The sequence below is a fragment of the Stigmatopora nigra genome, chromosome 4, assembly GCF_051989575.1.
Source record: "Stigmatopora nigra isolate UIUO_SnigA chromosome 4, RoL_Snig_1.1, whole genome shotgun sequence".
In the NCBI taxonomy this organism is placed as follows: domain Eukaryota; kingdom Metazoa; phylum Chordata; class Actinopteri; order Syngnathiformes; family Syngnathidae; genus Stigmatopora; species Stigmatopora nigra.
Genome location: NC_135511.1, coordinates 14,081,221 through 14,103,192, shown reverse-complemented (window position 1 = coordinate 14,103,192; position 21,972 = coordinate 14,081,221). Strand labels below are relative to the sequence as shown.

The 21,972-nt window shown below is 40.4% G+C and overlaps 2 protein-coding genes across 4 annotated transcripts; both read right to left on the bottom strand.

Annotated features, from left to right (window-relative positions):
- Positions 1-78: 78 nt before the first annotated feature.
- On the bottom strand, positions 79-7,230 carry LOC144196099 (adenosine receptor A2a-like). 3 transcript variants are annotated; one of them, XR_013326210.1, is made up of 3 exons: positions 6,944-7,220; positions 302-681; positions 79-168 (listed from the first exon to the last, which is right to left on the bottom strand). XR_013326210.1 is itself a non-coding variant. In XM_077716091.1 (3 exons), exons 2-3 carry the CDS (start codon positions 5,653-5,655, stop codon positions 3,921-3,923), a joined length of 1,164 nt encoding a protein of 387 aa, XP_077572217.1. In that variant the 5' UTR covers positions 5,656-5,943; positions 6,944-7,230; the 3' UTR covers positions 3,556-3,920. The 3 variants fall into 3 exon arrangements, 1 of the variants encoding a protein (XP_077572217.1); XR_013326209.1 differs by lacking the exon at positions 6,944-7,220 and adding an exon at positions 844-1,093; XM_077716091.1 differs by lacking the exons at positions 79-168; positions 302-681 and adding exons at positions 3,556-4,746; positions 5,318-5,943 and having other exon boundaries at positions 6,944-7,230.
- Positions 7,231-9,271: 2,041 nt separating this feature from the next.
- Positions 9,272-21,879, bottom strand: LOC144195334 (cytospin-A-like). The gene is made up of 16 exons (XM_077714898.1): positions 21,688-21,879; positions 17,510-17,678; positions 17,296-17,434; positions 15,190-16,814; positions 14,469-14,676; positions 13,555-13,628; positions 13,272-13,447; positions 12,981-13,147; positions 12,367-12,488; positions 12,177-12,267; positions 12,011-12,100; positions 11,762-11,921; positions 11,549-11,651; positions 10,625-10,741; positions 10,466-10,525; positions 9,272-9,944 (listed from the first exon to the last, which is right to left on the bottom strand). The coding sequence occupies exons 2-16, from the start codon at positions 17,639-17,641 to the stop codon at positions 9,855-9,857; spliced, it is 3,354 nt and encodes a 1,117-aa protein (XP_077571024.1). The 5' UTR covers positions 17,642-17,678; positions 21,688-21,879; the 3' UTR covers positions 9,272-9,854.
- Positions 21,880-21,972: the final 93 nt, after the last annotated feature.

The window sequence follows — 21,972 nt, the reverse complement described above, 5'->3', positions numbered from 1 at the left end:
ATTATGTCCAAAGTTCAAAAAGTGACATTTAGATGACAAATTATAGATGACTTTATAGAAAAAAAGAGGGTGAAAAAATACCTTTTAAGTCGACGCCACAGCGTTCCTTTAAATTTTGAACGAAATGTATCAATTTACAATTGATGTTGAACATTTCCATTTTGCTTTCTGTAAAAAACAACAAAAAAAATAACTGAGTATATTACAATTGGCACAAGCTCAGCCATGCCACAAAACCAACAACAGTTATTAGACATGTAACTTCATAAATAATATTGTACACAATATGAATATTCCAAACCTCCAAACAGGACGGTGATAAACATTTTTCCTTGTTTTTAAAAAAATAATAAAAAATGCTGGTTTTCCTCAATTTTTCACTTGAGTTCTTGCCTCGCCTCGTCCTAGTGTTTATGCCAAAGATCTCACGGAGTCGCTGACATGTGGAGATCCAAAATGGAGGCGGCTCATTTAGTTTTGTGCTCTACACAAAAGAACTTGGCTTGCAGGGCGACACTTTGTGAATGAGATGCTGGAAATGGCACACACATACACACACACACGAGATGGCATCCTGTAAAATCTAGCTCCAGTAAATGTGTGAAAAGGGGGTCTCCATGGATTTTCCACACATAGACACAAAGGAACTCTGGCCTCTGAGAAGGAGTCTATTTTAATGGCCTGCAACAGAGAAAGTTTTGGTTAGAGTTCAGAATTTTTACTTATTAAGAAACAAAACAACAAAAAAATCCTTTTAAAGGGCTTTAAACTAAACACAACATTAAGCGACAATTGTCTAGTTTTTGCATAACCGCTCACAATTACATTCGTGGTTGGACTTACCTTATAAATCGGTCATCTCAGTCCATCTAGGAGTTGAACTGGAACTGGAATCAATGCCCACTACTCGCAAAAAGTTGAAAAATGTATATTCCACACAACAGGGTCCATAAAAATTGTCACACAGACTCAATTCTCATCTTTTGGCCTCTAAACAACTCCACATTGGATACAAAATGATACAAACAACATTAGAGCAAAGCAAAAAGCACCCAAAGATGATAAACAAGCACTACTAGTACATTTCATAAAGGTGACAGAGGAGCAAGCAAGAAGGCCCTTTGTTGGCTTTGATTCCTTTGTCACCATGATTACTTAATACCCGCATAGTTTTATTTTTTTTGTGGATCCGCCTTAAGCCGTAATGGAGATGTCAATGGAAAGGAAGCAAATGAGATGCAGGAACGCACGAGACCAAATGGAGACGCTTCATATCCCGGAAATCTCAGAGGAAGAGGAGTTTTCCACCCAGGAGGGTGATGGACAAACTCCTCTGGAACTGGTCTAGACGGCGGTGGCATTTTTTTACCAGATGGCGCATGACAAATCAATTTTGTATGAAACAGAATTGTTTTCTATACATTGGAGAAGGAAGCACAACCAAAATGAAATGAAAGGCAATTAAGTAAATGACTTTAGAGCAGATGACAAATTATAAATAAAGCTTTGATGTGTTTAGGCTATTTTTGTGGCTACTATAGGCGACCTTTATACTATATACTTTTGCTCTTTATAATATATATTGGTATTTATTATTATTACGCAGCCATCTATGTAACTTGATAAATAAGGTTTTTTTTTACAGTTATAAATAGAAAAATATGATGGTGCAGTGGTTCTTCCGCATGACTTCACTGCAGGCAATCTGGGTTCGATTCCCACTTGGTGGCTATGCTTGCAAGCGTCAGTGTTTTTTTTTCAGTTTCATTCTGCCTTGAAATTGGCTGGCAACCAATTTATCATGTCCCCTGCCTGGTGATTGTAGTTAGCCGAGATAGGCTCCAGCACCCCCTGCAATCCTTGTGGACCTTCTGTGTGTGTGGCTCGAGTTTTTTTTAACTAGGTCTACAATGTCTTCTATGTCTTATGTCTTCCTTGCTACTACAACCAAGAAATGTCCTGAATACGGGATGAAATAAAGTCTAATAAAATCTAATCTAATAAGAGCTTCAGAGAATGAATGAATGAATGAATAAAATGTCAAATGATAAAATGTAGTGTGGATGAAAAGCCAGCAAGCGTCAGTATTGTGAGAGCCTGCATGTTCTTGTTGTTGAGTTTAGTTTAGTTTTTTTCCCTTTCTCATGGAATAGTTGAAGTCAACTGGGAGTTACAACAGGCCAGGCTACAACACACTCATTGTTCACATTCACAAAAGTACAGTCTAAAAAAACATGATGAAAGACAGTCCTGAAACCTGAATTTACCTGAAAACACAAAAAAACATGATTGCTTGAATTCAAAAGACAGAAGTCAATGGCATTTCAATCAATAGATGAGCATAAAATGTCTTTATTTTCGACATTTGCATCAGAAGAGGAATTTTAGTCATCTAGTCCACTCAAAATAGCAACTGTGGCCCTTGGTGGTCTCAGGGTGAATGTCTTAAAAAGTACTTGAGACCCCCAGAGAACACTTCAAACAAGAAGTAGGCCCTGACTCTTCTAACCTGAACAAATCACAGGGGAACTAAAAGTAACGCTGGGAAAATAAAGAACTCCAAAGATAGTCTGGCTGATTAAATAAGCTTTTTTTCCCAGGATGACTGAACCAGATCTTCTGTAGCAATTGTACATCTAAATTGGGAAAGGGATCCAAATAGGACAGGGTCAATGTTGGAACTACCATTCCTGATTTGGGAAAATATTTTGTGAGTTTTTAATCCACAAAAGCAAAAGTAAAACACACACGTACGAAAGAAAGATGAGATGTAGTTACTAGGGACAACAGCATCAACAAAAATAAACAAAGTGAAAGAAATAATTACTCAAACAGATGGGAAATCTAAAATGAGGACAGGTGGAAAGAAAAACTCTCAAAGCAATATGAAAAAAAATATAAAGCTAAACATAATAGAAGTAAAGTCAACAATAACACATTTTGATACTACGAAATGTGAAACCTTCAATAAAATAGTCATTAAATTATTCCGTGTTTATTTAGACGTACCCTGTCGAGGATAGGCTGAACATAAAGGTCAAAAATGAATATTAAAAGGCATTTTTTAATAACTTAAGGTATACTGTAAATGAATATGATGAATAAAACAATGTTTTTTTGCCCTAGATATCAGTGTGATCAATTTTAGAGACAATTTTTATGCATTGCTCATACACAAATATCCCGACAACCACATTTAATTAGATACAGAAATTGAGAGTTGGCTGAAAGGAAGGCCTTTGTTCAAAAGGCATATTAGCAATTTTGAAATTGGAAAGAAACTAACTGATAATTGTATGTTTGCAAATATTAAAAATTGTTGCAAACATATGTTGAACAGTTGTAAATATGTAAAAGATCCTTTTCGGGACAGATGACTGACCAAAATGGGATTTTCAAGTGGTTGCACTAAAATAGTAGGAGCCAAATATCTTTTTTATTCCCAAAGGGCTTATTTTGATATTAGCAAAAGACACGAGGCGCCACACTTCATTTTCTCTGGTGGCCACACAAAGTCATCACCAGTCCAAATCTTACGCTTAATCATTTAGTATACAGCAGTGTTTTCTGACCTTTACTAAACCGAGGCAAATTTTTGATATACAAAGTCTCACTCCATACCACAAAATATAAAAGAAAGGGAGAAAACTTTTTAGATGAACCTTTATTCATCCGTATTTGGGTCAATTCAGTTTGTAGCGGTGGCGAGCACAGACACAGTAACAGACAATGTAGAACTAGATAAAACTGGAACCACACATACTGGAATGCGCCATGCACGAATGCTTTTTTTGGACTATTGAAGACATTTTGACCAGTGGTTGAGGACTTCCTGACATGTCAAGATAACTCCCTCAAGATGCTTTTCCTGCTTAACTGTGATTGGTCCTTGGCAACGGCACACTGGTTCTCCAGATTATTTACCTTGGCGCCAGCAAATTCCGTCCACCATGACCGACGGGTGTTTCAATCAGCCTGACGGCATCCATTGTGGGACCGCTAGCAACGCCAAGCGACAGGGGGGTTTGGGACGCCGCCAGCAGACCACCTCCCACGGGGGAGACGCCAGAGGGGTTCTGGCCATCGGCCTCCAGCCGGATGGAGTCGGCAAAGCTAGCACGAAGCGTGTCGCGACGACCACCCTTCCCCGATGGTGGCTCCCGCCGGCCTAAAATATGGCGACGGATGATTTTCCGGAAGGTCTGGCGGAACTCGCGAATTCGGTAGGCGTAAATGAAAGGGTTAACTACAGAATTGCCGTGTGATAGGATGATGGCAACGTACAAGACGGAGAGAGGCGGACGCTGGCACTCGGGGCAGAAGAGGGTGAAGCAGTTGATGATGTGTAAGGGCAGCCAGCAGACAGCAAAGAGTCCCACAATGATGGCGAGGGATTTGGCGGCCTGGACTTCCTTCTGGAGGGTGGAACGGGACTTTTCCCCATGGGCCGCCTTGACCTCCATCAGCTTGAGTTGCCGACGGGCCGCCATGAAGATGCACAAGTAGATAGCTAGCATGAGCAGCAGGGGGATCATGACACAGGCCAAAAAGTTGAAGTACACCATGTAATCCATGACCACTACTTCTTCAAAGAGGCAGGTCATCAAGCCTGGTGGGCAGCCGTCGCTTTCTCTTGGGGATGACTTGTGCCAGCCCATCATCGGGGTGAGGCCAATGAGGATGGAGAGAACCCAGCAGATGGCGATGATGCATTGGGCGCGTTGGCCTGTCACCAGGCTGTTGTACCTTGAGAGGGAGAATGTTAAGAACATCGAAGATATTCGTTCAACTTTAATTCTGAGATTTTTTGAGTAGAATGTGTCTTCCGAAAGGTCTGTTTGGGTTGCCAATGAGAAGGAGACATAAGCGGTGAAAATGTCATTCCAAAAGGTCTTAAGTTTACTCTGGACCAGAAGAAGGTCTCCCCCCCCCCAGTCTTGAGGAGAGGGGAAAAGGATAAACAAACAAGTCCTTGTAAAGCTATTTTCAGGGTGACTGTTGCACAGTGTGGGAGAGCAGCTGAAAGGCCCCATTTGCTTCGATCCCATTCTGCAGATGTCAAAGTGCAAAGGTCATGGTCGCAACAACAACAACGGCCTTCCTCCCGTCACGTGTGAAATGTGTCAATTTGTAAACAGGAAACGCAACACGGTCTCGGAGGTTAAGCTATGAGATATGATAAAAAATAAAAAATAATCGACGCTTGCCCAATTCAAAAGAAATGGTTCGGAGTGTTCTCATTCCTACTCAAAATTGGAAAAGGCCTCCATGAAAGACGGCATTTTCTAAAGCATGAATCAAGATGGAGATGACTGACCTTAGCGGCATCTTGATGGCAATGTAACGGTCCATGGCGATGGCCAGTAGACTAAAAATAGAGCTCTGGGTGAGGATGAGGACGAAGCAGGCGATGAAGAGACATCCATAGAACTTGGAGCAAAAACCCACACTGATAACAATGGCAAAGGGGATGGCCAGTACCCCCACCGCGATGTCGGCTACGGCCAACGACACCACGAAGAAGTTAGTGTTGTTCTGCAGGTTGCTGTTGATAAACACGGCCCAGCAAACCAGGACGTTGCCCAGCACGGAGAAGGCGGCGATTAGAAGCTCCACCGCCATGTAAGGGGCAGCGATAGCGGGTTCTTCCAGCATGATGGAGGGGATTTGGAGCGATGAGGCCTCACCTCGACCGCCATGGTTACGGCCAGGTCAGCATCTTGGCCCCAGGACCTCGCTTAGGAACCCGGTGGAGGGTTTTCGGATGATGAGAAGCTCCAGTGAAAAGCAGAATGAGTCCAAGTCTCTGGTGACGGGACAGAGTCAGGGAATCTGTCTCCTAGCAGATCCCTGCAGAGCCTTCCCCTTGGCGGAGTTTTCCCATGGAGCTCTGGAGGGCGTGCGATGATACCGGCGAGGAGCGCCAATGGAACGCTGACTCGTCTTCACAGTCGAAAAAGAGGAAAGAATCTTACAATGAAGGAAGTGTGCAATGTAGTCTCGCCTTTTAAGCGTGTTACGCGAGCAGGGTGACTTTTTGCATTTTTTTAATATGTTCCTCGTTGGTTTTGCTGGAAGAATTGCTTCAAATTGATGGAAAATCACAGATTGATTTGTGGTGTGCTAAGTTTTGACATAAGATTTGTTTTTTTCCAAATACGGTTTTGTATTGTAATGCAATTCAATGCATTTTTCCAGAGTAATCTTTTTTTATTCAGTTTTCTCCCTTAAAAAAGCTTTTTCAAACAGTATTGATATAAAATGATGTCAATAATAGCATATCGTGTGTGCAAATACAAATACTACTTACTCAGGAAAACTGCTGCAAGCATACCAAAAAAATGGGCATAATAAATACAACTAATAATGTGCATCTTAAAGAAAAGCATCATTTTTATTGAAATAACGGAGGCTAAATAAAAAAATAAATAAATGAACTGTATTTACGGGAAGTCTCCAGCTGGCATGGAGGCAGGCACTTTAATAAAAAAAAAACCTCATGCTCAAATGAAATTTAAATAACTGTAAAAATACTTCTCCATTAAAACAATACGAGTGCGTATTAATGAGGTCATTTCTATTAGATTTCTGCAATTTGCAGCACCTGCCTTGAGGATTGTCAATACCCCTCATCAGGTGCACCTGTGATTGACTCTTTTGGTATAACAAACATTTTTTTAAAAAATGGCAGCACTTTTAAACTATTTGGATTGATTTTTAATTGCAAACAACTATTTTTGAGCAACTCTTTTTCATGAAGTCCATTTATATCCTCATAGAACTCAGAACTTTCCCACAATAACAAACATTTGAGTAACAATCATTTTGTGTATGGGGAAAAATACACTACTGCAACTATACACTGAATTATCACTCACAGTAATACATCTAAAAATACATTTGGTGCTAACTGGTCATTTAGATCCATAAAAAAACAACTTACCTGATTTTTCTGTTGTTCATCAGCAATCAGTGACGTGTGCTACCATGCTTTATCTATCTCTTCCATGCTTTATCTCAACTTGCATGCTCTGTGGGAATATTACTGATCGATAACTGCAGCTTTTCTTTGTTTTTTTTATGACTCAGAGAGAAGAGGCACACCCTCTCTGCATACAGTGTGTGGCTTTATGCCGTCCAGTGAAGGAGCAGCTAAAAGCTTGCTATGTGGACAGATGTGGGCCTATCTCTTGATGACACACATTAGATTGGGACACCTGAGATGGGCCAATGGCTATTCATGCAGATGGCAAAGCAGAAGATGGGACATTTGGCATTGGGAGTGTTTACAAGGGCTTCTATTCCATTTTAAATGGATTACAAGACTTTTAATGGACTTGTCAACAAGAGCAAAGCTGCTTTTCAATCAAAGATGAAAGAAAATATGAATGTGTTTTGTCTTTAGAAATTTATATTTTTTTTATTGAGGGTACATTATGGAGTTGAAGGCTAAATTATATATATGTTAATAAAAACATGCATAGTACAGATGACCTAAACATGCTGTGAAATTAATTTCATAGTTATTGTATATTTTTAATCTAGCAAATGATTTTATTTCTGTTTTAGCGAAATTTAGTTGGGCCTCTAAGTAGCATTTAAGTATTAAAAATACTGTACGAATAAAAATATGGATTTTTTTCTCTATTTGGTGAAATTGAGTTGTGCTTCTGAGTATCATTTAAGTATCAAAAAATACTGTACTGATAAAAAGATGATGTATGACGACTTTTGTGTTGTATTTTGATTTTCTATTTGAATAGGCGGTTCAGTTTTGGTCTTTTTTTTGTTTTGTTGTTGTCTAATGTTATTTTGTAAATTAAAAATGGCACCAATGACTGAATATACTATAAAGCACTTTGAATTACCTTATTGAATTGTGATACTATACACAAATATAACTTGGCATTGGCCATCAAAAACACTACTCCTCACAAGAATCTCAGGGGCATTAAATTGTCTCAAAAAACAAGAACAAAACATCTGTTTGAATATAATAACAATAAATCATGATAAAAAAATTAAACAATGCAAGGTGTTTTGTATTCTTTCACTTAGGCACTCTATGAAATGTCATAAAAACAAGGACAAAAACAAAAAAATCCACACTCGGTTTGAACCTGAAAAGAAAATTGTATTATTTATAGGCAACAAGCAGTCAAAATAATAATAATAATAAAAAAAAAACAAGTAGGTTCAGTGGAATTCTTGGATCATTTTCAAGTAAACCAAGGCAAGCAAAACATAACGCAGACTCGGTAAAGAAACAAAAAAAATGCTGTATATTCAAGGCCTTGCTGTGTAACGTCTTTTACTTAAAAAGACACCAAGGCGTTTACCATTTCAAACATATTCCCCTCCCTGGAGCCAAGAATCCAATTGTTCCCATCACTCCCGGGAATAATAAGACAAATAGTTCTGGCAATGGATTTCAAGCAAGTCTATAAGGCTTCCTAACCCCCAAATGCACTTAAATACTACACATTTATACAGACACCAAAGTTTCTGGTGCTAAATCACTGAATGTCAAACGCAGCTGCGCAGATGGCGGTGATGGTGACGGCGAGTTTTGCGAAATGGACGCCATTGCTATCGATACCAGCTGGCTGCCTCCTCCAAGGCAAAAAAAAAAAGAAATCAGCATACAGTAATGCGCACCAGACGCACTGATCTTATCAAAAGGCCTTATTAGTGTTTCTCAAGAGGCAAAATATCATCCATTTTTTCCACACGAAAAGAAAAAACTGCAAGTTTCACACTCACAAAAGGCTAAATTGTCATTGTGTTGCTACTCTAGTCCAGGGATTTTATGGGTTTTTTTGGAACAAATTTGTACTTGCAAGCAAAAATCATAATACAGTGATAAGAAACATCCAAATAAATATTGACCAGTTAAATGGAGGCACAATTGACATAAAGTATCCGCCATGTTGCTAGTAGGACTGATACAAATGTCTCCTCAATGTATATATTTTCGGCATCTGTACAGTAATGTGAAGTCACAGTAGGAAGTTTAACATGTAGAAGAAAAAAAAGGCAAATTTTCTCTAATATACAAAGAGAGTATTTGTGAATAAGCCATTTTTTTATGAAGCATCCAACAAAATGAGGCCTACTTCGGATTATTAATGAGCTCAAATAACATTAGCTGTGTGTGGTTTGACCAAAACCTTCAAAATAAAAGCTTCAAGCCCTATTCATACACAATGCATTTTTTTTTTTAGAAGTCAAACCTACTTTAGTTTTAGCTGCTGTTTAACATGTCCGACACAGCAAATAGCTTATTTGAGTTTATAAACAAACAAAGAAAAAAATAATCTATAATATTTGTCAATATTTTTCAACTCTTGATTTTGTGCTGTTGTGAAAAAACACAGATTTTGGCTTTTGGGGCATCCGTCATCAAACAGGCACTTTATCCTTTCAAAGAAAAGAATCCAAAGTATATATGAACATCTGGAATACTGCAAAAAAACTGCCTTGAGTTATACACAAAAGAATTCTAAGGGGACTGATATGTTATATATTTGTAGCGTGTGTTTACTAAGAGTAGCTTGGGCCTTGTACTTTTTGCTAATTGAGCAGCCAAAGTCTTGAAAATGTCTTGCAAAAAGAAAAAAAAGGCACTGAGGCACGTTTCTTCAGTCCATACTTGGTTCACTTCTTCAAGGCTCTATTGGGAAAAACTGCATATTGGCAATATTTGGGGGTTCTTTCTTCAAAAAAATGGAGGCTCAGTTTCGTTGTTGCATACTACTGTGAAGATGTTGAATGTGCTACGCGAGGGTTGGCCAAAGTATCCAGTGAGGTATGGGTTGTAATGTTGGGGGTCAAACGGTAGGGCTGGACCCTGGTCAGGTCTCAAAGTATTTGTAGATAGCCGTGACGTAAGTCATGACGCTTTGCCAGTCTGGACGTTCGGTGTGCACCATCTCGTTAAGGTCCTGAAAGGGAGAGAAAATGGAGTTGGATGTTCATTTAACTTTGTTTTTCTGAGGCTGGTACAACAATTATGTGATAAAGACGTTTTTGGAGAGAAAATAATATGCCTAGTACAAAACAGGGGTGGGATGGACCATTTTAGATATAATATTAATATTTCTTTTATTATAAATGGATTAAAAGAACTGGATTAAAAGCCCTGACTATTCATATTTTTATAGATCTAAAACAATGTTTAATTGAGATTTTTTTAAATATATTTTTAGATTTTACAAAATGATTTTTGAACTAAAAACAGAAAAAAAGATTTAAAAAACGACAATTATTGATTTAAAAGGGGAAAATCAGGAAATTTAATATACATCTATACTCTTCATTTGAATTTGATCCTAAAACAGAAAGTAGGCAGTCATGATTCACTTTCCCGGGCCACCCAAAATGATGCGACAGGCCACATTTGGCCCCCGGGCCGCCACTTTGACACATGTGGTCCAAAAACATGTATTTTGATATTAATGCTTACTAAAGTGCATTTGATCCCGACACTTTCTGCAGCCTGGAACGCTAAAGTGAAGTTTCTCCTCTGCAAAACAAAAAGAAAAGAAAAAGAAAAAACAGTAAGGCCAAGTATTTTTATTTCAACATTTCAAGTTTGGACTTTCCCTCCCAAATCTGTACTCGCCTTGTCTTGGCTGCTCAGCTCTTGATAAGGGATGTGTGCCGGCAAGTAGGTGTGGAGCACAGCGCAGAATGCCAGACCATCATTCCAGCTACTGCTGAAATTGGTGATGTCAATGTTCTGGAACAGATGTCAAAAGATCAGCAAAAAAAAAAGAAAAAAGCATTTCCAAAATATAAACAAGAGGACTTTTCTACAGTGCTAAAGTTACAAGGTGAACTACTCTTATGGCATTAGAAGAATATGGCCTCGTAAACTAAAATTCCTTCTTTCCCAAGCAAAGAGCAGTTTAGAGATTTGTGGGAATAGAACCATAAAAAAGTGCAGACAACATTCCTTTATTAAAACCAGAAATATAAGGGTGTGGCATAGAAAGATTAAAAAAAGGCTTTTAGTCACATTGTTTTGGTTTCTCTTTCAAAGCTCAAATGGAAGTACCTGGAAAAAACCCATGTTATAACCGCTTAAATTAATTAATTCTAATCTTTTACTGCCCATTACAAAATATGTTCGAGCAACACTACTACAATTTTATGTCAAATGAAGGCTGCAAAATATTGTCAAAGGGGGCTAAAATGAAAAAAAATATATATATAATTTGTGTCTTACAGGAAAAAAAATAAAATCATCACACAAATACTTCCTTACAGTATTTGACTGTGTCCGCTCATAGCACATGTTTTTCATTTTGTTCAGTGTCACCTACTCCCTAGATAGCATCTTTGTGGCTATGGTAATATTTAAGCACCATCTCAATGGCGACATACAGTCCGTTGGCCTTAAGGTTGAAATAAATAAGTCAACCATCGACTCCCAGGGACACATTTTAAAGTTTTTTTTGCATTCATTTCCCATGGTAAGATTTAGAAAACCCCAAAATATGAATCCATCAATCACACATGGTGTGGTTTCAGGACGATAACCTACTTGATAACCCTCCGTTTTCTTCTGGCACCACTTGAGGAGAGCATTTCTCTTGGAGCCTCCGTACTCTCGAGCCAGTGCAGAAAGAGGGTCCTTCCGTTCCTCTCTTGGAGAGAAAAAAAACAACAACAAAGATGTTTTTGTGCTTGCTCGGTAACCTTTTCCTTTGCCTAACGCGGTCACAATCATCTCCCGTCGCACTTTGATCCGCCATACCTTAAACGGCTACGTGCCGTGGGCGTGACGGAGGCCGTGGGCGAAGAGGAGGACATCGAGAGTGGCGAGGAAGCGGCGCTCATGGCCAGTAGCGAGGATGACGAGGCTCCATCTTGGGCTCCAATGTCTCTCTTCATCTCTTCGCTACTTCGGCGGGAAACTACAGCCACATTGATTTGAGGAATAACATAGACTGTACTCGTTTGGGTGTATGGTCATAAAACTTGCCATCCGAATTGATAAGCCAACCTGAAATGGACTTGCTGGAGTCCATATTGGAGACCCTCTGGAGGACAGATGGCGGTCGACTGTTTGGGGCTCCTCGTAGAAGGTGCTCGGCTGGAAGTGCATGATTATTGAAGTAACACGCCGTTAAAAAATTGGACAGATAAAAGATATTTCAAGGAAAACTTACCTGACATGGAGATGTCTGAATAGCTGGTTCTTTTGTCAGTGAGGGAGGAGAGAGGCTTGGTGGATGATAGAGATGTGGATACGGAGTGCCTCTGAAAGAGAAAACACACCCAAAAATGGTGGTGAGATGAGTGAAGTCCATTTGTGACAATATTTTATTTCATTTAGAGAAAATAAAGCGCCTTTTGTACCTGGATTGGCGATACGGCGGCTGCTGGGGGTGTCTTCATTGGACTGGGGCTGAGAGGGGTGCGTGGGAGAGGCGTGGCTGGGGTTGTTGGAGTCACGGTGGCGGTGCTGGTTGCCGGTGGAGCTGGAAATTATAACAAGAAAGTATGTTATGAAGGCACAATGGTGGAGTTAGTAGTCGGAAAAGACAGCATAATGTGCAGAAAGATTGCAACATGGAGCCAAAATGCAATTGTTTGACTTTTTAACTTGGGTCTGAAGGGAGGATATCTTTAGCCATTATATTTTTTTTGTTTCCTCGTTCTTTTTATGATGTTAAGCCACATTTCCAAGGATATTACGATTCTTTTGGCCGAACCTAGCCTAGAAAACCCCGCTTTCTTCTTTGGGAACAGACGAGTGGGTGTCATAAAGTGGTAGTTACAAGATTTCGTAACCTGAGGACTTTGTGTAATTTCACTGAAGTCTCATTCACTCAGAACATTGAGTTCATAGTGTCCATAGTTGAAGTTGGTTCTATTGAAACGTCAAGATGATTTTTTTGAAGCAGTACTACATTTCTTTTTGTTGAAAAAAAGGAGTAAGACTACAAAGCAAATTGTAGCGTATAGAGTACCTTGCGAGGAGGCATTGTCAAAGCTCTTGATGAGTGTTTTGACAGTTGGCGAAGGCTCCGAGGAAGTGGAAGATCGACGACTGAGCCCCATTCCCTGCCTAAGTGCAGCCAGGTCCCTTTCCACTGCGTTCATGTAGTTGTACACTCGGCCTCGCTCCTCATCTTGCCTGGAAGTCAGAATACGCACTACTTAATATCAACAAAATAGACAAATTCTTCAAACAAATGGTGTCCCCTCCCCTGCATATGTTGATGAGCAACAAAAAAAAACATCCAGTTTGTGAAGCATACTTGCGGCTTTTGACTTCATCCAGCTCTTTGCCCAGCTTGTCATTCTTCTCCAAAGCCTCCTGTAGACGGCGCCGTAGATCTCCGATCTCCTCTTGCGCTTCGGACTTGATGTCATTGGCGATGACTACGGCCGTTTGCAAGTCGGCTTGAAACTGACGCCACTCCATCGACTCCTCCTGTGTCGGCAAGGGACAATTCAGATCATTTAGCCACATTAAAGCAGCTATACCTGCATAACAAACCTTTTTAATTTTTCATTATAGTTTAGATTTTTTTCACTTACCCTGAGTCTGCGATGTAGGATCTTTATCTCTCGTTCCATGTCATGTTTCTGATCCTGGTGCTTTTTTACGGAGTCTGTAAAAAAAAAAGTAGTCACCCTTTATGAGATTATCACATAATACAGCTCTTAAACAAGTCTAACAGATATAAATATGTCATTATAACAGTCTTATAACATGGGAGCCTATTTTAATTATTCATGACACTGCAGCAGGCAAGACACACTCATTTATTTATAGAACTTTTAGCTTGTATGTGTGAATGTTGCCCAGTAAGAGTGTAACCTGCTGGCAGTGAATGTCACAGTGGAGTGTGTGTACACTTAGAAGTATTTGTCAAATAAATGCTAAACTGCTCGAGAGGAAAGAGCTTTTCAGAGTGTGTTCATTTGTAGTTAGGTCAAAATTTTAAAGACAATAAGACAGCAAAAACAATCAAGTATTTTTGCTGAGTGTTCTGTTTAGCGCATTCTACCAGCTGCTTTTTACAATAGTCATTATAAAATGTGAGTTAATTACATCTCGATTTTTTTACCCATCATTGTTGCAGATAGAAGTGCTTATTGAGCAAATTTAAAAGTCTTACAAAAAATAAAAATTGCCATTTGGTTTGTATTCAACATTGTTAAGTATATATGATAATTAATATTTAGCCATTTGAGACATACAAAAGCCTGTATTGTGCAAAATGATTGGTTATATTCAATGCCCTAAAGTGCAATTTCGGGTCAATTAAAGCAGGGTTTTATAATTTTAACTAATCCGTTCATGGGGTGTGTTGATAGAGAATGTTTTTATTATTATTATTATTTTTTTTTAAACTTGGCGACTTCAGAAACTTGTCAGAATTGAGTGACATTTGATTTTAAAACTTGGTAAACAGACCGCTGCGATGAGAAAAATGTTTGTCACTTACTCTCAAGATCGGTGATGATGAGGTTATCATGCAGCTTTAGAGCTCGGTGCTGTTCTACTTCGTCTTCCAGCTCAAAGATGGTTTCTTTCATATCGACGATCTCCGTTTCTTTCTCTTGCAGCTCCTCACGTTGCTTCTCCAGCATGTGTGCTTGCTCAGTCATCTGTTGTTGCGCCTGCTGCTGGTAGTCTCGATATTCGCCATCGAGCTGGATTGCACAGAAGAATGGAATACAGGTATTGAAATATAAATGAAAATATGGCTATATTCCTAAATAATATTTCAATTGTAGAGGTTTTACAGCCGTAAAATAGTTTTTGAGGGTTAGATTGATTCCGATAGCTGAAGGCATCACTAGGAAATTCACGGACCGCCACTGCCCTCAGTAAATGAACATAATATTTATCAGAGTACTATGTTTTGGCAAGTGCGAGCACCAAAATGTAATGTATACTACTATATAATGCTACCCAGCTATAAATAGCATCATAGGCCCATTATGACTTCATTTGGCCAGTGTGTATGTATGTACTTTTCAATTTGTTATTGATTCGTGTGTATAACAATTAACCGATATGATTAGAAATAACATTAAAGTAGTTCAAAGAACAATGCAAAGTCAGTTTCTGTTTTGTGATGCTAATGTTGCAAAGTTACTGTATGCTGTTGGTGTAACGCCATCAATGATAGCCAATGAAATCAAGCTATAGCTTCCACTAACCTTACTGAGAGTGTCCTGCAGCAGAGCCAGATCATTTTGCGCCTGTTCCAGTTCATCCTGCGACTTGGCGGCCTTGGCCTCGGCTTCTTCCTTCCCCAGTCGCGCCCCTTCCAGAAGCTGACGGATATCATTTTTGTCGCCCGCTATGTGAAGAGACAAGAGCTCGGCGACCCTCTGCCTCTCTTGGTCCAACTGGGATCGACAACGACTCAAATCCGCCTGGTCGCTGCTCACGGCAGCCTTGTATTCGTCGAGGGCTGCCGCCATGTCCGCTCGCTCTTGCCTCACCGAGTCCATGACGCGCTCCATTTGGTGATTCCTCTCCTTCAAAGCTCCGATCATCTCTTGAGCCTCGGCGTTGTCCTGCTCCGCCATCTTCAACGTGTTGGACAGGTGCTGCTGCACCCCCAGGAGCTGTTCCCTCTCAAAGCGTGCGTTATCCGCCAAGTCGGAGTAGCGCTGCTCCAACTCCATGTAACGCCCACTCTTGATGTCCTCCTCGAGCACGTAAGAGACGTGATGCTCGTCCAGAGTAGAGCGAAGATACTCAATCTGTCGTCCATACAGCTCCAGTTTGTCGCTCTGTTGGCACAACGAGTCCATGAGGATGACCTTCTCCTCGCCTAGTCGTTCGTTCTCCCCGTTCAACTCTTGCGTGATCTGCTGCAAGTCGGCCAGCTCCTGCAATGTGGCCTGCAGTTCTTCAGAAGTACTATGCTGGTTCTCCTCCATCTGATGGATGCGTTCCGTAAGACAAGCCACTGATACTTCGCTGGCGGTCCCACTGCTACCCCTCCGAGAACGCTCCCCACTGGGGGCCGACTCGCACTCGGACGACGACGACGCTCCGGATGGTGCGTCCAGGGCGTCGTCGCTCGAGGTGACGGCCTGATAGACCTCGCTCGATTCGCTGTCAAGATTGTCCACTGATCCACTGTGCTGGTGAGCGCTGAGGAGATCTTCTAAGGAACCGGGAGCCGATCCCTCCACGGAGGACGTCAGGGTGGCTCCGCCCTCGCTGGTGCCGCTACATGCCGCCAAATCCGGGCTGGTGGACGTGTAATTGAACAGCTTGTCAGAAGCGTCGAGCCTCTGCTCCAGAGAGAACCCTAACGCGTTGAGGCGATCTTTGAGCATTCGATTCTCGCTTTTTAACAAGTTAAGCTCCTCCCTAATGGCCTGGTTCTGCTCTTGTAGCAAAAGCAATGTGGACTCCACGTCGGCGGCCGTAATGGCCGAGACAGGCAGCTTTTCAGCCTCGTCGGGGTCTTGCCGCGGGGGCGAGTCCTTTACTTCCATGCCCAGCTGGACCTTCATGTCTCTCAGTTCACTGCGAAGATGTAAAATCTCCACGTCTTTGCTTTTGGCAAGACCTAGCAGGTCATTGACTTTTGTCTCCAGTGCCACCTTGTCGGTGATCTGCCCATCGGATTTGGACTTATTCATACGGCTCTCAGACTCTGTGGAGACCTGGCCACGAGAGCGCTTGGTCGAGGCCGCGTCGCCTGCCGCCGTCCCTGAGGACAGCTGCTTTCTGTTAGCTGACGTCCTGGATGTCCGAAGACGATCCCGAGAAGAATTGGGGTCTTTCGTTGTTGAGGATGTCATGCGCCTGCTTGAAGAACCTTATCCAGAAACAAATGCATCATACATTTGGATTTTTTTTTAATCAAAATGGGCAAATTGTAGTGATATCAATAATGTTGGAATATGCTGATATATTAAAAAATGCAATTATTGATTTCAAAGGGGGAAAACCAGATAATATAGTATACAGCTATGTCCATCATTTTAATATGATTCTAAAACAGAAATTCGGCACTCATGATTTACTTTCCCGGGCCGCACAAAATGATGCAGTGGGCCAGATTTGGCCCCCGGGCCGCCACTTTGACACCCGTGTCTTAAATTGTCACCCTCCCCATTAGCCAATCCGCAAGAAAATAGAAAGACCTTGACCGGTCCTTGGTGAGAAAAAAGGTTGAGGACCTTCGTTCTTGAGTCTCAATCCAAACAAGACAAATTGAACCAAACAATTGAAGTGGCAATTGACATGCAACATGCAGAAGTGTTAGCCGCTAGAAATGCTGACACACACACACACACCTGCTGCTGCCTTTTGCTTGTTATCCCCTGTGCTCGCAGTAGTCCCGATGGAGGCAGTTCTCTTCGTTTTGCTGACAGCATTACTTGAAACAGGATTGGCGCCAGTTGTTGCGGCTAAAAGATCGTCATTGCTCTTCACCTAAAAAAGAAAATAGAAATGGAATAAACCATTTTTTAAAAGTTGCTTTTCCATGACTGTAACTGTCTTAGATACCTTGAGTAGCTGTGCAGAACTGCGGGTATTGGCTGCAGGTTTTCCAGTTCCGGCGGCGGTGGCGGCGGCGGCGTCGGCCTTCGCTCGATCAGCACTGGCCTTACTCACCGCAGGCCGGGCTGACTTCTTCATACTGAGTTCTCTGGTGCCGAAACATTTACGTCTCAGTCTGTGCACACGGTAGAAAGGATAAAAGGGATTGCATGTCAGAATATAGGGTTATCGCAACAATTTCTATAGGAGGGGAATTCTTTCCAAGATGTTCCTATGAAATAAGGTATTATAATAAAAAAAACTGACGGCGGGAGGAATATATGTTCTCTTTTGTCAGGCTGCCCGGGGGAAAGTATAAAAGTTGTTCTTCTTCTTCTTGAAGAGACTAACTGAAACGATTATTAAAACTCAAAAGGTCTAAAATCAGATCTAAATGTGTTTTGGGATTCAAAAGACGAAAAGAAACAATGGTGGATTTGGATTGGAAACAGGCGTAATCACAAACTAGCTTGAGAGTAAAAAGGACTTGCAAAGTCAGCTGGTTCCGATAGACAAGTACACAACCTTCCCTGACGGAAATAACGAATGCATTGTATTGTATGTGTTTGGTCTGGAGCACAGGTGTCAAAGTGACGGCCCGGGGGCCAAATCTGGCCCACCACAATATTTTGTGTGGCCCAGGAAAGTAAATCATGAGTGCCGACTTTCTGTTTTAGGGTCAAATTAAAATGAAGAGTAGAGATGTACATTAAATTTCCTGATTTTCCCCCCTTTTAAATCAATAATTGTAGATTTTTTAAATCATTTTTTCTTTGTTTTTAGTTCAAAAATCATTTTGTAAAATCTAAAAATATATTAAAAAGAGCTAAAATAGACATTGTTTTAGATCTATAAAAAAAACAGAATATTGAGGCCCTTTAATCCAGTTCTTTTAATTCATTTATTTAAAAAAATATCTAAATATTATATCTAAAATGGTCCGGCCCACGTGAAATCCAGTTGACATTAAAGTGGCCCAAGAACCAACCCGAGTCTGATCTAGAGGAAGCATTTCATGTTTAACTATGACAAATTCCAACAAATAATGCGCAGTCCAACAGACTACACATGTTAGTTAGTCGGACAGGAAAAATAAAGACTGTTTTGTAAGGAAGGATTCCATCCTGGTCTGAGAAGAACCTTACTTGATGTCGTGAGAGCCAAAAAAATATTTGGGACGCAGCTGGAAGCAGAATGTAAGTAGTTTAGCACAGCCTTGGATGTGTTTTTTTGCACAAAGCTTCTTGAAAGGGGGGAAAAAGTGCGTCTAAATGATTTATATTACACAGGAAGCCCTTCAACAATCAATCTCCGACTCTGGTCGGTTGTTTTAGAAGAATATGTTTTTTGTAAAGAAGACAACGCCACCAGCTTGAACTGTTTAATAAACGGTAAGTAGAAGACTCGCTGACTGGAAGCTGGCCTACTAGAGTCGTTGTAAATGAAACAAAATTGTAAATCAAAAGAACAAAAGAGTATTCATGGATAAAGACGGTCTTCACATTTGGGGGGAAGAGAATGAACATGGAGAAGAAAATGAGTATATGTTTAAATTATCAAGCATTGGAAACATTGTTCAACTTTTGCTGACACTAAATACTTTTGAAAGTCACACAGCTCCATATTGTTGACAAGCCAGTGTGGGATTACAGTGCGAACACAGGGAATAATCCTTGTGCGCTCTGGGGACGGACTATTTCTCAACTGCTTTTCATTTTCTACCCAATGTGACATTCATACTGTAGTCGAACAGTTTTGGACTGTAACCGACATTTTAATTATATCATGTACAAAGGAAGTTTTCAGATTTTAAAGCTTAACAAATATGGATCAAAAGTGGGATGTGTATTTAAAAGTTGACAAAAATATGTTTTTAATTAAAGGGGGCTATATTATAGATTCATATAAGACAAAATGTGGTCATGGTTGGCTGGATCATAAATTTGGGAGTTGACTTGAAAATGTGTGTGAAAAAATGAGGATCTGATGATAGTATACTGCTAATGGCTCATAAAGATCCCTCTGCTGTGTTTTTTCTTTATTGAAGCTTCAACCACGGGGAGGCACTTCCTCGCCATAACAACAGCTTCCTGTGATGGCGTCTCCAAAGCAACAACCCTACAAGGCAGACTTTGCTCGTGAACTGCTTGGGAGAGAACACACACTAACTATTAAAGCTTTCAGTCATCTGCTAAAATCTGCTCGACAACCACAAAGCACCAATGTAAGCATAAACTTATACATGACTGAAATTCATGTGATTCAAAAGGAGAATGATTGTTGCCAGCCCTCCCAGTCAAAATTCATTGGGAGTCTTGCACTATAAATAGAATTGAAATATTAGTGCTTAAATAAGGATGTCCTAATGCAGATTTTATTTTTTTAAATGTTTCGTCGATACCAATACCATTTTTTTTTGTCAGTGAGAATAATGCTAGGCTAGCCCAGTGGATCAAGTGGTTAGTGTGTTGGCCTTGCAGCTCTGGGGTCCTGGGTTCAAATCCAGGTCACATTTTTTAGTGTGGAGTTTGCATGTTCTCGCTGGGCCTGTATGGGTTTTTTCTGGGTACTCCGGTTTCCTCCCACATTCCAAAAACATGCATTGTTGGCTGATTGGAGACTCTAAATTGCCCCTAGTGGTGAGTTTGAGCATGAATGGTTGTTTGTCTCCTTGTGCCCTACGATTGGCTGGCCACCAATTCAAGGTGGACCCGCCTCTGGCCCGGAGTCAGCTGGGATAGGCTCCAGCACCCCCTGCAAACCTAATGAGGATAAAGCGGTTCAGAAAATGAGATGAGATGAATAATGCTAAAAAAGTCACTGGTAAATGATGAATTATAGTTTTTGCATTAAAATGGTAAGTCCTCAAAAAGATTTTGTTTATAAATATGGCACAATGCTCTGTTACTATCATTAGTTTGTATAAAGCAGTCAGTAGGCGGACATATTTGTCTCTTGGTTTGCCAAAAAAACTTATTGTTGTCTGGAAATAACATTTGAATATTTGTCTCTGGAGAACAACACACATTGTGCAAGCGGCCGGGAAGTATAATTCTGAAAATGCATATTCTCAGAAGTAGGAGAAAGACTAATAAACAGTGAGTGACATGAACATTCTTTCTATTATCAGAAGAGTTCAGAAAGCCGAGGAACATTGGTTTCCTGCTGTTTTATGTGGGACACAAGTAGACATTTTATTCATGTACACACCCACAACCACAACATTAGCATCACAGTTAACGCCCTTGGCAGTGACGTGTAATTGAAACCCTTAAATGTATTTCTTTAATAACTATTGGTTTACAATAAAACACAGTATTCAAAAGTTTAGTTTCAAGCCAAATGACCATATAAAGCCAAGTGGGAACGCCATCAAGCGAGTTAGCTACAGGGTCAGGCATGCAGGGAATTTCAGTAATTTAGCTTCCTGTTTAGACAATGGCTTTCAAAACAAAAGCAACCACTCTAATTACCTCCCACAACTTTTTAATAGAAACCTGATTGAATATCCAAAAAAAACGTTGGATGGATCTGAACTGACTCAAACTGGTTAAAGTTATTAATACAAAAAATAAATAACTACAAGAAGTTCAGCAGTAAAAGTGTCAATCTAAATGTGTAGTAATTGAAGTAATTTCGTAGTACAAATTTAGTTTGAAATATTTGAGTCCACCTGACAATGACATAAACCTGGCTCCAAAAAATAGTTCAATAGTTTAAAGTCTAAATGAATTACATTTGAGTCATGATAAATCCATCAATTACATAAAATGATCTAAAAAAAACAACTTTATACAAATCTATTTCGATTACTAGTTGTGCATGATTGTTGAGTAACTTATTTTGAAATAATTTTCAGGACATATGCAAGCTATTCTCTCAAGCTAAACTCCAAACCTAAATAAATGTTGCAGAAAAAACTACTTTAACATTGTCTAAACAAACATCGCAAACATCACAAATATCCGCCTTATACCACCAATCAAAACACAAATTGAAATAGTCCGATCTGTCATTAATTTGACTTTAATTGCTCATGGAAGAAGGACAATGCTAACGCTAGTAAAGCAATCGCGAAGCTAACCATGCTAGCATAGCCGGCAAACAAGCAGCAGCGTCCGCAATAAGAGAAACGACGCACATACCTGCATGGCCTCTACTTTTCCAGTTGGGTGGATTGCTGAATGTCTGACGGAAGCGCGACAGCGGCTGCCCGCCGGTTGTTAATCCCACCGCGAGAAAGCAAGAGGGCAGCATCAGTTTTTGGAAGTCAGATCGCTTGTGCTGACAGCAGCTCGATGATCGTGCGCACCCTCTTCTGGTTTCATCTGCATCACCTCAGCATCACGCCGCACATCGGACTCGCCACTGCATTGCACAAAAGCCAAAAAGTCTTGTGCAAAGCTAAAATAATCGAACTAAACCGACTA